The sequence below is a fragment of the Pipistrellus hanaki genome (genome assembly GCF_964339955.1).
Source record: "Pipistrellus hanaki genome assembly, chromosome: 15".
Classification (NCBI taxonomy): domain Eukaryota; kingdom Metazoa; phylum Chordata; class Mammalia; order Chiroptera; family Vespertilionidae; genus Pipistrellus; species Pipistrellus hanaki.
The window spans coordinates 23,235,688-23,251,879 of NC_140517.1; the positions used below are offsets into that span (position 1 = coordinate 23,235,688).

The 16,192-nt window shown below is 57.7% G+C and overlaps 1 protein-coding gene across 3 annotated transcripts; it reads left to right on the forward strand.

Moving 5' to 3' along the window:
• The first annotated feature begins 4,668 nt into the window (after positions 1–4,668).
• OSGIN1 (oxidative stress induced growth inhibitor 1) lies at positions 4,669–15,986 on the forward strand. 3 transcript variants are annotated; one of them, XM_084905578.1, is made up of 7 exons: positions 4,703–4,802; positions 5,399–6,586; positions 9,074–9,178; positions 10,614–10,750; positions 11,625–11,816; positions 12,078–12,169; positions 14,701–15,986. In XM_084905578.1, the coding sequence occupies exons 3-7, from the start codon at positions 9,112–9,114 to the stop codon at positions 15,647–15,649; spliced, it is 1,437 nt and encodes a 478-aa protein (XP_084761704.1). In that variant the 5' UTR covers positions 4,703–4,802; positions 5,399–6,586; positions 9,074–9,111; the 3' UTR covers positions 15,650–15,986. The 3 variants fall into 3 exon arrangements, with proteins under 3 accessions (XP_084761702.1, XP_084761704.1, XP_084761703.1); XM_084905576.1 differs by lacking the exon at positions 5,399–6,586 and having other exon boundaries at positions 4,669–4,802; XM_084905577.1 differs by lacking the exons at positions 4,703–4,802; positions 5,399–6,586 and adding an exon at positions 8,100–8,137 and having other exon boundaries at positions 8,445–9,178.
• The last annotated feature ends 206 nt before the right edge of the window (positions 15,987–16,192 follow it).

Here is a 16,192-nt window from a genome sequence, read left to right on the forward strand (position 1 = left end):
ACTAGTCTGCATCTCCTGCCCCACTTCATTTCTTTTCTTTTCTCTTCTTTTTTTACTTTTTAAATCCTCAACTGAGGATATTTTTCCATTGACTTTTAGAGAGTGGAAGGAGACACACACAGAGAAATATTGATGTGAGAGAGACACATCCATTGGTTGCCTCCTGCACGCTCCCTGACCTGGGCCAGTGATTGAGCCTGCAATTGAGGTGCGTACCCTTGACTGGAATCAAACCCGGGACTCCAGTCCGCAGGCCGATGCTCTATCCACTGAGCAAACCCGCTAGGGCTGCTGCCCCACTTCATTGCCTATAGCCTTGGGCAAGACCCTCCGGTTTCTTCATCTGCAAACTAAAGTTGTTGTGGAAAATATTTACCCACCTTTCCGGTCGCCCGGAGGATCAATGAGTTGAGGGGAATGACAAGGCTCTGTAAACGGGCGAGGCGCCCGGCAAATATTAGTTCTCCTGGCGAGCCCTGAGGGGCCTGGTCCCGGCGTGCCAGGGCGCTGTGCACAGCCTGGTCACAGGTCAGCCATGTAACGTGACTGGAGGCCACATGTTGCACTCTCAGGGCCTCTGTTTCCTCGCTTGTAGATGGGAGAATAATAACACCCTGCCTTCCCCCGACTGGTGTACAGATCAGGTGTATGGGTCCCCGAAACGCATTGGGGTGCGGGCACGTGGTAAAGGGGTGGCCGTGGGGGTGGGCGGGCCTCCCAGGAGGGTCCCTGGGCCGTGCCTTTGCCCCTGAGACAGAAAGGAGCTTTGTTCTTGTTAGTTCGTCATCTGCCTTTCTCCTGGAGGATCCCGGACTCTGCAGGCGTGACCCTGGGTTTGACCCCAGCTCTGCGGCCCTTGCTGTGTGCCCTCGGGCTCAAGGCTGGCTGCTGAGCCTCGGCGGTGTGTGAGGAAACTTCCGTCCACAGTGCCAGCTCCTGGAGGTGCCAGCAAGTGGCCGAGCTGTGGGAGCCTCCACAAGGGAGAGGAGACCAGGACCGGAGGGAGGAGGGGCCTGGAGTGGTTCCTCTGAATGCTTCTGGAAGGTCTGAGGGAGAGAGGAATGGTGGTTTTGATATGGGGCAGAGGACCCCAGAGAAGCACCCTGAGCTACCCCACCTTCTCTTCCACTGGGTCCCTAGCTCCAGGCAGCCTGGAGGGGGCGGGGCTTCCATACCAAGTGGGACAGACTGCTGAGTCTGAGTCCCCCCCCACATGCCAGGTCCCTTCCCTCAGCTGTCACCACCTTGCAAGTCCCACACTAGCAATACCATGCACAGCTGGGGAAACTGAGGCTCAGAAAGGAAGCGTCTCTCAAAGAAGTCTCTCCCAAGTCTCGCTGCCAGCCCCTTGCAATGCTCCCCTGTGACCAACCATCCTGGTTGCTCAGAACTGAGGGGTGTTCCTGCAACACAGCGCAGGGGGTGGAGGGGTGAGGGGGAAGTTCAGCACTAACCCTGGGGATGTCCCAACTTGCATAAGCAGCCAACCTTTTTCCTTCCTCTTTTTTTTTTTTTTTAATTGTACTAACTCTTTGAAATCTAGTGTGTATTTAATGCAGCTAGATTTGCCAAATAAAATACAGGCTGCCCAGGTAACTTGGAATTTCCGATAAATAATGAAAAAAATTCATGTGCGTATATCCCAAATACTGCATGGGACATATTTATACCAAAAGTTTATTTCTTTTTTTAACACATATTTTTATTGATTTCAGAGAGGAATCAAGAGGGGGAGAGAGAGATAGAAGCATCAATATTGATTGAGAGAGAATCATTGATTGGCTGCCTCCTGAGCCAGCAACCTGGGCATGTGCCCTGACCTTGGAATCAACCCAAGGTCAAGGTAACCTCCTGGTTCATAGGCTGATGCTCAACCACTGAGGCCTGCTGGCTGGGCTCCAAAAGTTCATTTCTTGTTTATTTGAAATTCCAAGTCACCTGGGCCCCTGTATTTTATTCTGTGCATCTGCCACCCTACTTTCATCACATCTGAATTCAGAGGCTCACGTATTAGGTGCTTAATAGCCACTTGAATTCATGGTGGAGAATGGGGGACAGGGCTGGTCTAGAGGAACTGGGGTGTCCAGTGGAGTCCAAGAGCACAGGTTCCCTCAGAGTCAGCCTGCATCTTGCTCCTTCCGGCTCTGTGGCCCCCTCTTTAACCATCACCCTTCGTCTGCCTGTGACACCATCTGTCTTTGTCTTAGTTGAGATTTCCTGGAAGCAGTTCAACACCTTCTATTTCTGATAATCTCCCGGCCAGTAAACCCGTGACAGGGAAGAAAGTCCACATCTCGCCCACGGTTCTCCATATCAGCAAATGTTCAAAACCCAGGAAATGGGTCAGGGCCAGTGGGGGTGGTGGGCAGGTCAGGGAGGAAATTCCAGCCAGACCTCGGAGGTGAGGGTCCCAGGAGCCCCCCTCCTTCCTGGGTTCCCTTCTGGACCTCCATCCCCAGGCTTCCCCAAGCCTCAGCCTCGCCCTCGGATGGGAGTCTCTGACCTGGGATATCTCTCTTTGCCTCAGTTTACACATCGAAAGCACTGGGAAGTTGCAAACCGGAGCTCTGGGATGGGGAAGTGAAACCAGAGACCTGGCTGCTGGGGAAAGATGCAGACTGTGCAAGAGGTAGGTCCCCAGGCTGCACTCCTGGCCCTCACGGGCTCCCCATGTGGTCAGACCCAGAACTGCACTTCTGGCCCTCACAGGCTCTCTATGTGGTCAGACCCCCACTAACCCTGGTCCGTGTGTTGGGTGTGGGTTCAGAGTGTCAAAGAGCGCTGGTAACAAGGCCATGGTTGGAACAGAGACCCAGAGAGGTAGAGCACCAGCCCAAGGTCACACAGCACACCTGCAGCAGCGCTGAGGCCGGGAGCAGTGGGTTTCCCTCTATCCCACTCTACCTGCTACATGACCCCAGGGGTCACTGCTGCCCAGACTGGACCAGTCATGTAATTTGTGGGGCCCAGAGCAAAATGAAAACGTGGGATTGCTTGTTCAAAAATTCTTAATGTTTTTAAGGTGATGACAACAGAGCATTAAACCATGTGCTGGGCCCTTCTGAGGGTGAGTCCTGACACAGGCATCTTTCCAGGAGCACCCAGGGGATTGGCAGACAGAAGAGGGGCCTAGGGCAGGGCTGGCCTGTGCTGCCCACCTCCCTACTCATCTCCCCCGCCCCGGAACCCTTGGCCATGAACCCAACTGCGCCTAGCCCCTCCCTGTGCCAGCTCTCCACCTCTCTCTCTCTCTCTCTCTCTCTCTCTCTCTCTCTCTCTCTCTCTCTCTCTCTCTCTCCTCTCTCCCGTTCTTCCTCTCCCTTTTTCCCTCTCTCCCTCCCTCCTCCCTCTCTGCAGGTCCCAGCAGGTCTCACATTCTCTGAGGTGCCCCACCCTCTATCCCTGAAAGAGCCCTGCAGGCAGACCTAGTGCCCTGACACCACCTGCGCCAGGACAGGGAGAGAGATCACCTCTGGCACAGACCACAAGGGGCACACTGCACCCCGACCATCGGGGCACACAGTGCGTTCATGAAGTATTTTTAATAAAAAGCAATGCCAACTCCAGGGTGAGTGACACGGCAAAGTTCTAAACAGAGACTGCAGCCATGTTCCGATTCTGCGCACCAGGCTTCCCTGCGGCTCACACAGCCCCGCGCAGCCCCTGTCTTCCTTTGAGACTTTAGCATTTCGTTTACCCGAGATTTTTTGCATTAATTTTTGACTTTTTTTTTTTAAATTGCATTAAGACATTTTCTTGATCTCTCAGTGCTTTGGGCACTCCCTTAAGTTTCACATGCCAGTTAGTGCCCCACTTGCCACCACACCGAGCCCTGGCAGGGCTGGCAGGGAAGTCCCGCGATGAGAGTCACACGGGGGCCAATCACACGGACAAGAAAATCACAGCCCATCTGCACCCTGAGGTCCACGGGCCAAATCCCGTCCCAACTCCAGCCCTTCCTCCCTTCCTTCTGGAGCACCTACTGTGTGCTGAGCACTCTTGGTGACATGAGATAAAAGCAGACAGTTACACTTCCTGCCCACGCAGAACCACATCCTGGTTTGGGGAGCGAGACAATAAAATGAGAATCAGCAGAATGGGAGGTGTGCACTGCTACACGCTAAGGAAAACAATAGGGAGCAGGCTTCGTGTTTCAGGCAGGGTCACCCAGGATGAGGCCCTTCCAATGCCACCCCCACCCCAAGTGGAACACTCTGTTACCTGACCCCATTTTTCAGATGAGGAAACTGAGGCAGCTTGGCCAGGAAGTGGCAGCTTGGTGCCAGAGGGTGTTTTTAGGGGTTGGGGGACAGAGTGGAGACACCATGGAGCCAGGGGGAGGTGAAGGAAGGGAAGTCTTTCTCCACTTAAAGGTGCAGCCTCTGCCTTGGGCAGCTCTGTCTCCTCCTCCCTCGGGGAAAGGCCAGGCTGGCTCATTCAGCAAGTCCCTGGCTCCTCCGTTCACTCACTGAGCCCTCGGGATGGCGTGGGGTGAGGGGCAGCCTGGTCACCCCATGTCCCTCTGCCACGCAGACTTTCCCGCAGGGGGGACCCCTTTAAGACTGGCCCCAGGGCAGGCAGGATGACTGCCAAGTTCATTCATCCAGGGGCCCCTGCTGACTCACGCTTATGAAAGTGATTTTCCTGGCCCCGCCCACCGCCCGCCTCTTGAAATACCCTGGCTTGCCCCGGCCTTTCGCAGCCTCTTGGATCCCTAAAGGGTAATGAGCGTCTTCCCTCGCGGGCTCTCATAGTGTCCGACCAGACCAGCCCTGCAGTCTCCCTCGTCCCCCGTAGGTCAGGTGAGTGCGCTGGGCAAGGCATGGGGACGGGACGTGGTAGCAAGTCCTGGCAGGGTGGCCAGAGGGCCCTGCAGCCAGGCAGGGGCGCTCCCAGGGGGTCCTGAGAGGAAGCCCACCCTGGCTTCCCAGCCGGCACACTTCTCCCCCCACCGCCAGGTTCCTCCTCCTGGCCATGCCCACCTCCAGGTGCCTGGCAGCCTCAGCAGGACAACTGCCCTGCTGCCCGCAGTCGGAGCTCAGCCTGCCCATGTGATGCTGCTCTTGGCAGCGGAGAGAGGGGTGTGGCCAACTCCAGGCATGCTGCCCAGTGTCTCCAGGCCACTGGGTTTTGAAGCCAGACTGGGTGCTGCCCCTGGGGTCCCGCCTCTCCCGTTCAAGTGGGGCAGCACCCATCCCACCCACCCCAGCCCGGGTGCCCGAGCCCGGCCCCGGGTTCCAGGGCCCTGGCTTCTCAGGGAGGGCAAGCGAGGTGCTGAGATCAGGAAGTCTGGGGACCTCAGAGCTCTCGGGGCTCCAGGTGGGGGAGGCTCAGCGACAGGGCGCCTCTTCATCCTCCCCGGCCGCAGCTCATGTCGCCTCCTTGGCGGCTCTGACAGGTACCAGGGGCTGGATCTGTGCGTGTGGGCCTGGTCTCAGACATCCCTGGGCGACCTAGGCAAGCCACCTGCCTCCTCCGGACCTCCGAGCCTCCCTCGGGTTAGGAAAACCCACCTGGGGCAGCCGCTGTGGGGCCAAGTGTCGGGAGCTCCAGGCCAGCAGAGGCGCTCAACCCACGCAGCCACGCGGGTGTCCCGGGCCTCGGAGCAGCTCGAGGTCAGTGACTGACCTCCGAAGGACCAGAGCTGCAGACGTACTGTCCACGCTCTTTGGAAGTGCATGGATTTTCGTTTTGCTTATGCTTATCTGCGCTGGTGACTTTAAATCCGTTGGTTTTTTTTTAGTGTTTTTTTAAAAAATATATTTTTTATTGATATTTTACAGAGAGGAAGAGAGAGGGATAGAGAGTTAGAAACATCGATGAGAGAGAATCATCGATCAGCTGCCTCTTGCATGCCCCCTACTGGGGATATGCCCGCAACCAAGGTACATGCCCTTGACCAGAATCGAACCTGAGACCTTTCATTCCGCAGCCGATGCTCTATCCTCTGAGCCAAGCCGGTTTCGGCTGAATTCGTTTTTTAATGTTAACTTTTTAAATCTTCACTTATTTATTTTTTGTTACTCCTCACCTGAGGACACTTTCCCATTGGTTTTTAGGGAGCGTGGAAGAGAGAGGGACAGACAGAGAGAAACATCGATATGAGAGCAACACATTCGTTGGTTGCCTCCTGCATGAGCCCCGACCAGGGCCCAGGACCCTTCAACCGGGCACGTACCTTTGACCAAATCAAACCTGGGACCCTTTGGTCCACAGGCGGACACTCTATCCACTGAGCCAACCCGACCAGGGCAGAGTTAACTGTTTTTAGATGACACCTGCCCTCTTCAGCCAGAGGGACTGACACAAAAAGTTAAGGTTAAACCCGGCCTGCCTGGCTCCCAGGCTGGGAAGCGTGAAGAGAATGGAAACAGGGAAGCTCGCAGATGCACCGCTGTGCGTTGGCGGCGTGCCTTCCTCTGAGGCTGTGGGAACTCGAGGCTGCTCAGGTCTCTGGGACGCCGTATCGCCGCACAGGAAATGACCCCTCCAGTCGGCCCTGGGCGGTGACCTCATGTGCATGACATCCAGAAGCTTCTGGGCGTGAGCACTGGAGTTGGAGTCCAAAGCCCTGAAAGCCCTGGTGGTAAGGGGCGGGGGGTGGGGGGGGGGGGCCGCTGCGCCTCTGTGAAGGGTGGTAGGGGTTGTCAGCTCCTCACCGGTGCTGGGAGGATTCAGACAAAGGAGGGGAGGGGAGGGGTTGCCTGCGTGGGCGTGCCAGGGGGCTCGGAGCAGGCTCGCATACTCATCTGGGGGGGCACGGGGTGTCCAGGTGGTCTCAGCCCTTGGGGATCAAACTCTAGCTCCATCACCCGCAGGCTCTGGGACCACAGGGGCACAGCCTCACCTCCCCAAGCCTCCGTTTGCTCGTCTGCACAGCGGTTTCTGTGCGGATTGGAGGAGCTAACGCACAGGGAGCACTGAGCAAGGACGACGCCGGTGCCCATTTTGCTGTTCTCCCGGCGACAGTGAAGACCCGGAGCGGTGCCCGCGGTGCCCGGGTGCCCGGGTGCCCGGGGCTGTTGGGCGGCACCAGGAGAGTGAGGGGAGGAGCTCTGGGAGCTGCATTTCTCCAGGCCGGGAGGGAACTGAGAAACCTGCGCGTCCAGCTGGGAATGCGGCTCCCGCTCCCTCCCTTCACCAGCGCGGGGCGAGGGCAGTAGGGCAGCAGGGACGGTGCGCGTGCTGCGCTTGCGGTGCGGCCGGAAGGGCCTCTGGCAGGAGCTGCCACACCCAGTCACACTGCGCTCTGCAAAGAGGTGGCCTGGACTCCATCCAGCGGGGCCCGTGTGAGCCAGAGCAGACCTCCTCCCACGGAACAGGCTGTGAGAAGCTTGCTGGCCTCAGTTTCCCCGTCTGTAATATGGGAGTGATTGTAAGAGCACTTATAAAACCCAGTTAAATAAGGATTAAATTAATTAATGGACAGTGTTTAGAGCACACTTGGCACCAAGCCACTCCATAGACGTACAGAAATGGTAGCCTGTTGTTCTTATGAGTGGCAGTGACGCACCCCAAATCCCCCAAATCCTCTCCTCGGGCACCCCGGGAACCAGGCATGGAGACATGCACCCCACTGTGAGCTGGGTGCTACTTTTTGTCTCCCCAGGGAGATGCTGGGGCCAGGAGGCTCTCCCCGACAGGAGAGTGTGGCTGTCCCCGGCCCGAGGCCCCAGCTGGGGCAAGGAGCTCTGGGTCATACCTGGGGACAGGCCTGGTCACAGGCAAAGCCTGGGCACCAGTTGGCCCTGGTTTAACACGCTGCTGCAAGACACTGAGAAGCTTGTGCGGCCTCTCTACGCCCTTGTTTACACATCTGTTACACGGGACGGTAGCCTTGACAGTACTTCCTGCATCCGGTCAGTGTGAGGAGGACTTGAGAAAAAGTCTGTTAAAAAAAAACTCAGCCCACCGGTTCCTCACACACTCACCTGGTATTGCTCTGTGGCCTTGGGAAAGGCGGGGCCTGTTAGAGGGGGTGGGGTGTGTGAATTGGGTCTGGACTCTCCAGCACCTTCAGCCTTAAGAACTGGGTTTGGGTCCCGTTGCCTGATTTTGGTCTGTGGCCAGCAGGGGGCGCTGATGCTCCAGAAAGGTTCAGGTTTAGAGGCATTTCCCCCAAACCAAATTACTCTAGGCCAGTGTTTCCCAACCTTCTCTCATGATGAGAATCACCTGGTGGAGTTGTTAAAACACAGATTCCTGAATCCCAACTAAGAAGTGCTAAACTAGAATTTTTGAGAACATATAGGTAAAATTGCATACCTAACTTAGTGCTCTGTATATAACATCTGTCTTAGAGCACTAGTTAAGTATACAATTTTACCTATATGTTCCCAAAAATTCTAGTTTAGCACTTCTTAGTTGGGATTCAGGAATCTGTGTTTTAACAACTCCACCAGGTGATTCTCATCATGAGAGAAGGCTGGGAAACACTGCTCTAGGCTTCCAAAGTTCCCCCACCTCCAGGCCCAGCCCCTAAGGCAGGCAATGAGCTCAGGTCTTTCCCTAGTGGCAGATTTTCTGCAAGCAGGACATGACCTCACTGTGTCCCCAACAGCCCACGTTATAGATGAGCAAGCAGATCCAGGGAAGTCCAGACACGGGCCATAGTCACCAGCGAGGAAGTGCCTTGCTAGGGCCACGTAATGGCTCCAAAGTCCAGCAGCCTACACCCAAGCCCCGCAGCTGGATGGCAGGCTGGCACTATGGCCGGCACGGAAGCGCTGTGCGGGCCGGCCCTCCAGGCTGGGCAGAGGGGGCCTCATGGCAGGTGAATAACAGGCTTCGGGAATTGCTGCTGCCCCATTGGTGAGGTGGGGAGAGCGGACTGAGGCTCAGAGAGGCAGAGGTGACCCTGAAGAATTGGGGGAGGGAAAAGGGCCTGGCTGGAATGGAGCAGGTGTGAGGGAGCCCAAAGGGAGAGAGACTGGAATGCTTATATCCCCTGGGAGGACTTTGAACCCGACCCTGAGGGCCACAGGAGGACACCCTATAAGGTATACTACAGGTGGGAAGGGACCACAGGACACCCAACCCGCACCCAATGGCCCCTCCTTCCCTGTGGCTCCAGGTCAGCTGCCAGCGCCAAGCCCCCCGTCAGACGCGGCCATGAGCAACTGGAAGAAGGACCACCTGGGAGCCAGCAGCTCTGAGCCCCTCAAGGTCATCATTATCGGTGAGTGCTGCCCTAACGGGGAGGGGCTGCCCTGAGCTCTCCAGGTGCCTCCAGTATCAGCAGTCAGCGGCCAGGCAGGGCCAGACCCGGCCTTTATTTATTTACTTATTTATTTGTTTATTCACTTATTGTTGTCTTTAAAATTGGCCACTGAGCATTCACTCTGTGCCCAGTGCTATGCTTACAGTATATATATATATATCTGTATTGATTTCAGAGAGGAAGGGAAAGGAAGAGATAGAAACATCAATGATGAGAGTGAATCACTGATCGGCTGCCTCCCACATGCCCCACACTGGGGACTGAGCCCATAAACCAAGCCTACGCCCTGACGGGGAACTGAACCAGGATCTCCTGGTTCACAGGTCAATGCTCAACGGCTGAGCCATGTCAGCTGTGCTGTGCCTACATTTCATCCATGTAACCCTTCTAGGAACCTGCAGGGCAAGGGCAGCGTGGGGCGGGGGCGGGGTCCTTCGTCTGCGCTCTCCCAAACCTGGCGCCAGGCTGGGTGCTGAGTGGGGGGGTGCACAGCCCAAGCATGTAGTCCTGTCCCCAGGTCTGCAAAAACGAAGGACAGACGGCCCCTCTGCCATGCAAACGTCAGGTTGAACCACATGAAATGTGTTCATTTTTGTAAGTCAAAGCAGTTAAGCATCAGCAATTCCAAGCGGTCCTTTCATAGTGTTCTCCATCTGCGTACTCTTCTGAATAGAGCAAGATAAAGAAAAGGGGAGATAAGAATAGAAGTGATGTCTTGATGTAATTGCCCAAGAAATTCCACAGATAAATTGTGAGATTCATTCAGACTTGGGGGCGGGAGGCCCACTGTGGTTTAGCTCACCAACCCCCCCGCCCCCCAATCCCTGAGCACACAGCAGTCTGTACTATACTATCTCACTTGTCATCTGACAGACAGACAGGACTACTTCTTAGCTATCGCAGACTCTGGGTGGTGGTGCTGTGTGGCCACAGGCAAGTTAATTAACATCTCTGTGCCCCAGCTTCCTTCAGCATAAAAGGAGGAAAAGAGTAGCATGTACCTCGCCAAAGCCACTGGGAGAGCTCAGTGGGATAAAGCAGGCACTTCAGGGCCTTGGTACAGCAGCAGCATCTGTCCGTTTATTATTATTTTATTATTAAAACCCCTTAACACAGAGCTTGGCACACAGTAAGCACTGAATAAATGTCAGCGGCTATTACACCTTCATTGTTGCTTATGTAGTACTGCTCCCGACACACTGCTATTAGTACCTGTAGGCTCTCAACAGTTGTTACTACTTTGTTACTGAGAGTCAGTGTGCACGGCGCCTGGCACATGATAAGGGCTAAATAAATGTTTTATTTTTATGAATGAAGCGTAATTCAGTGAACAAGTCAGATCGAGAGGGAAGCCTTGGGCAGCAGTGACCTCCCATCCCTCCTCTCTCCCCAGGCAATGGCCCCTCCGGCATCTGCTTGTCCTACCTGCTCTCCGGCTACACCCCCTACGTGAAGCCCGACGCCGTCCACCCGCACCCTCTGCTGCAGAGGAAGCTCTCTGAGGCGCCGGGGGTCTCCATCCTGGACCAGGTGGGCCAGGGCTCCGGCGGGGGGGGGAGGGGGGGCACACCCCAGCTTTCCCAGGGCAGACACCAAAGTATGCATTTGTTAGACACAAGCCCAAACCTGGAATGTGAGAGGCCACAAGATGAGTCATGGAAACTGAAAGAGAAACCAGGAATATCCTTCGAGACCTACAAATGCCGCACCAGCTTGTCTCACCGCCCCCACACCACTGGTCCTAAACTGGGGGCGATTTTGCGCCCCAGGGCACGCTTGGCAATACCCGGAGACAATGTCAGTGGTCGCCCTGGAGGGATGCTTCTCCCGGCTCAGGGGCCGGAGGCCGGGGATGCTGTGAGACTTCCCACAGCCACAGAGCAACGCCCATGATAAAGCCTGACCCAGCCCCAGGCCCGGGGTGCAGGGCTGAGAAGCCCGCCCCAGGTCTCCCCGTTCTGCCTCCTGCCTCCTGCCCAGCGGGGCTGACAGATCCCCTCCTGGCTCCTTGCCTTCGCGGAGGCCACACATTACCACCCACCACCCCCTTTCAGGCAGCACCCATCCTCCAGGTCACCAGCCACCCACCTGCCACCCTCGAGCTGGTGGATGAGGAAGTAAGCCGACGCTTGGTCTAGACCAGCGTTTTTCAAGACCCTTTCTCAAAACAGGACACTAGTTCCTCAGCATAAGGTGCAGAGACAATGTTCCTACTCAAGCACATCTGAGAGACGCCGGATTCGGCAAAGTTAGACAGGCAGAGGGCAGCTGCAGGGCTCGTAGGCCCCGTAACGTACCACTGAGAGGCAGCGTTCCCAGCTCCCCCGGCCGCCCTGACACGAGGGCGGGAGTGCAGAACCCGGGCCTTCCCCCGGTGGCCCCTGACCCGTGCCCTCCCTCCCAGGACCTGGACTACCTGTCTGAAGGCCTCGAGGGCCGGTGCCAGAGCCCCGTGGCCCTGCTCTTCGATGCCCTCCTGCGCCCAGACACAGACTTCGGGGGGGACACGGAGTCCGTCCTCACCTGGAAGCTCCAGAAGGAGCGGGCCATCCCCCACGTGGTCCTGGGCCGGAACCTGCCTGGGGGAGCCTGGCACGTAAGTGGACCCACCCGGAGGGGGGCAAGGCGGTTCGGGCCGAATCTACACCAAGTCTTGGGGAGACTCCCTCCCTGAGTCAGGGTTAGGACTGTTCCATTTCCCAGCTTTCCTACTAGTTTCCCCCTCCTCCAACCCCCTCCCCTTCTCCTCCTCCTCCTCTCTCACTTCCCTCTCCCAGTCAGCTCAGGCCCCGTGTCCTCCACCCCAAGTGGGTTGGGGCTGGCAGAGGTCTGAGCCTGAGGACCCTTTTCCCCACAGTCCATTGAAGGCTCCATGGTGACCCTGAGCCAAGGCCAGTGGATGGGGCTCCCGGACCTGGAGGTCAAGGACTGGATGCGCAGGAAGCGCAGGTGAGGCAGCCCGGGGAGCCCGGGTGGGCAGGGAGACCCAGGCCCGCCCCCCACATTAGCCTAGGAGCCTGCGGTAAAGGGGCTCCAAGGATCATCTAGTCTGCCTTCCTCTTACTCCGGGGGTCTGGGTGAGGAGACCGAGGCTCCAGTGGGAAGGGATCTGTGCCGGACCACACAGGCAGCACTGGGCTCACCCCAGGACTCCTTGTCCAGTGCTCCCTCCTCTCTCCCATGACCCCCTGACTTGGCCTTCCTATAGCACCCCAGTCTCCAAGGAGACAGCCTCCACTGCCCCCACACCCTGCCCCACCCTCCCCAGTCCTCAGGCCTCCCTGTGGCCCCTCCCACAATATTGAGCCTGGCCTGGAACAATCTCCTTCCTTCTAGGTCCCCTAAAAGGATGCACTCCTTTATTTATGCACCGGTGGGGTCCCTCAGCCTGGCTGGCAATTCATGCACCAGTGGGGTCCCTCAGCCTGGCTGGCAATCGGGGCCATTTGGGGTGGGCCGGCGGGGGGTGAGGGGGTGGGGGTGGGACTGCAGGAGGTTAGCTGTGGGAGTGCACTGACCACCAGGTGGCAACTCCTGTGTTGAGCGTCTGCCCCCTGGTGGTCAGTGAGCATCATAGTGACTGGTCGACCAGTTGTTCGGTCTTTCGGTTGCTTAAGCTTTTATATATATAGATTACCATTTTTTTTTTTTCATGCTCTTGCCTTAGAAGCACAACCACAGAGAAAACTGAGAAAGGAATGACAAGTCGCCCAACCCCACACCTGTATCCATTGCTGCCACATCTCGGCGTATTTTCCTCCCATCTTGTTTCCTCTCCCAAAGCCCAGACTGCACACCTCTGACCACCCTGGAGAAAGTTAAATCCCTGAGTAAATGCATTCCCGCCCCTGCTCGTCCCGGGGCCTGAGGCCTAGCGCTGCCCAGCGGTCCAGGCAGAGGATCCCGCTGTGTGGCGGCCGCCCGCTCTCCTCCCCTGTCAGGGGCTGTGACAGGGCACGCGGCACTCCCGCCCAGCAGGCACCCAGCCTGCCAGGATCTATCCATCTGGTAGGAAAACACCTAACACACAGTGATGTTTTAACAGACAGGCACTCAGACTTGACTTGTAGGCAGGGCCTTTCATAGCCCACTTTCAAAATTTAACATCACGTGACAGTGTCTCATGTGGCAACCACAGTACGCGCAGCCACCCTTTTCCGTGGCCACATAATGTTCCCCAGGGAGTGGAAGCAGCTCCATGGACTGTTCTTACATGCAGGGCCTCGTGCTTAGACGGCTGAGCCAAAAAAGCAGGCAGATGCCTCCCTGCCCTCAGGGCTGCCCCATTCCTAAGCTACTGACCGGTCATGGGGCTTTCATTCCTGTGAATGTGCCCATTCTATAAGAAACACCGGAGTCACGTCACCTTAGGACAGGGCTTTAACCCAGAGGAAAGGAGTAAGAGAGCCAGGAACAAATCCCAGAGGCCCAGTTTAGTTGCGGACTGAGGTGGGTTGCTGGAGTGGCCCTGGGGGATGTATTGGCTGTCACTCAGGACTCCTCTGAGTGAGTTCATCTCTCACAGTAAGTCCACAGGTGGGGGAAGAGACTCCCCTGAGGGCCCGCAGGGAGAAGCAGGGAGGAGCTGAGAGGAGCCTCAGCTCAACACCAGCCACACTGGCCTGTGGCCATCACCCCAGAGGAGGTGGTGGCAGTGATGATGGTGGTGATGATGGTGGTGATGGTGACAATAATCAATAGGCCCCGCTGGGGACTATGCCAAGTGCTTTACATGGCTTATTTTTTAAGTCAACTTGTTTACTGAAATATATACATGTATAGAAACGTCCACAACCCACATGTGTACAGGAGGATGGAATTTCTCAGTGGTCACACCTGCATTCAGCCACCCATACTCAAGAAATAGGTCCCATCTTCCCAGAACCCCCTCAAACCCCTCCCAATACCCCCTATCCCATCCCCCCGCCTCCCCACAGGTAACCACTGTGTTGGCCTGTAACTCCACAGATTAGCTTTTGCTGTTCCTGAACTTTATAAAAATGGAACCAACCTACCACGCGTGTGTGTATGGTATTACTTAGTCCTTAGAGGGATGAATAGTGGCCGACCCTCATATGGCTCTTGCTGCCTGTCAGGTTCTCTTCTAAGCCCTACGTTTGCATCATCGTGTAACCCTCTCAGCAATGGCACGAAATAGGTGCTGTCGCCATGGTCGCCCTCATTTTGCAATGAGGAAACTGAGGCAGAGAGTTTGAGGAGGTAGCTCCCCAGTGGCAGGGTCAGGGGACAGACCCAGGCCACCTTCCTTGAGAGGCCATACTCAGCCCCACCCTAATAAGATGCTCTATTAGTCCCATTTTACAGCAGAGGAGACTGAGGCTCCTGAGAGACGGAGCCACTTGGCCAAGCCTTAAGGCTGGTAGTCGGCTCCAGGGCCTGATGCCAGCCCTGTCCCAGCTGATCAAGCCCAGACCCCAGTCCCCTCTCGGTCACTCACCCTCCCGTGTCCTTCCCCGCAGAGGTCTCCGTAACAGCCGGGCCACCGCCGGGGACATCGCTCACTACTACAGGGACTACGTGAACAAGAAGGGCCTGGGCCAGAGCTTCGTGTCCGGCGCCGTGGTCACGGCTGTGGAGTGGGGGGTCCCCGAGCCCAGTGGCTCCGGGGCCCAAGACCCCAGCCCCCTCTTCCAGGTGAGCGGCTTCCTGACCGCCGAGGACCAGAGCCAGCAGCCCTTCTCCCTGTGCGCCCACAACGTGGTCCTGGCCACGGGCACGTCGGACAGCCCGGCCCGGCTGGGCGTCCCCGGGGAGACCCTGCCCTTTGTCCACCACGAGCTGTCGGCGCTGGAGGCGGCCATCAGGGCCGGCACGGTGACCCCGGACTCGGACCCCGTCCTCATCATCGGCGCGGGGCTGTCGGCGGCCGACGCGGTGCTGTACGCCCGCCACTACAACATCCCCGTGACCCACGCCTTCCGCCGGCCCGTGGACGACCCGGGCCTGGTGTTCAACCAGCTGCCCAAGATGCTGTACCCCGAGTACCACAAGGTGCACCAGATGATGCGGGAGCAGTCCATCCTGTCGCCCAGCCCCTACGAGGGCTACCGCAGCCTCCCCGAGCACCGGCTGCTGCTGTTCACGGAGCACCGCCAGGCGCTGTTCCAGGACCCGCAGGGCCTGCAGAAGGTCTTCGGCCTCTCCCTGGTGCTGGTGCTCATCGGCTCCCACCCCGACCTCTCCTTCCTCCCTGGGGCGGGCGCCCGCCTCGCCGTGGACCCCGACCAGCCCCTGAGCGCCAAGAGGAACCCCATCGACGTGGAGCCCTTCACCTACCAGAGCACGCAGCAGGAGGGCCTGTACGCCCTGGGGCCGCTGGCCGGGGACAACTTCGTGCGGTTCGTGCAGGGCGGGGCCCTGGCCGTGGCCAGCTCCCTGCTGAGGAAGGAGGCCGGGAAGCCGCCTTAGCGCTCGGCCTGGCGTCCTCACACGCAGGCCCTAAGGAGGAGGGGAGATCACCACAGCCCCGCCGGACACACAGGCCCTGAGGGAGGGGCCTCTCCCGGCAGGAGACAGGAGTAGCCACGGGCTCGGGCCACAGGCTCCTGGGATGAAGAGTGGGGGACCCGGGCCACAGACCCAGACCAGAGCCCAGAGGGCAGGAGTGCGGCCCAGACCTGCAACTTGGGGTGAAAGGTGCCAGTGTGAGCGGGGACCATCGAGGCCAGCGGAGCGCTGAGCCAGGAGGACTGCAGACTCGCTCCTTCCAAAATCCGGTCCCAAATATAATAAAACCAGCACCTGCCTCTACTCTGTGTCTGACAGCCTGTGCCTGGGGGAGAGCCTGGTGCCCAGGAGCCCGCTCTAAGGTGGGGGAAGCAATGGGGGGGGGGGGGGAGGGCCTGGTGCTGGGGGTTGGGACACGAGGGCTGGCGCCCCATGTGTGGCCGATGTGAGGGCCGTGTGTTAGAGAGGGACGGGAGGGGGTGTGAGGAAGGGGGTACACCACAT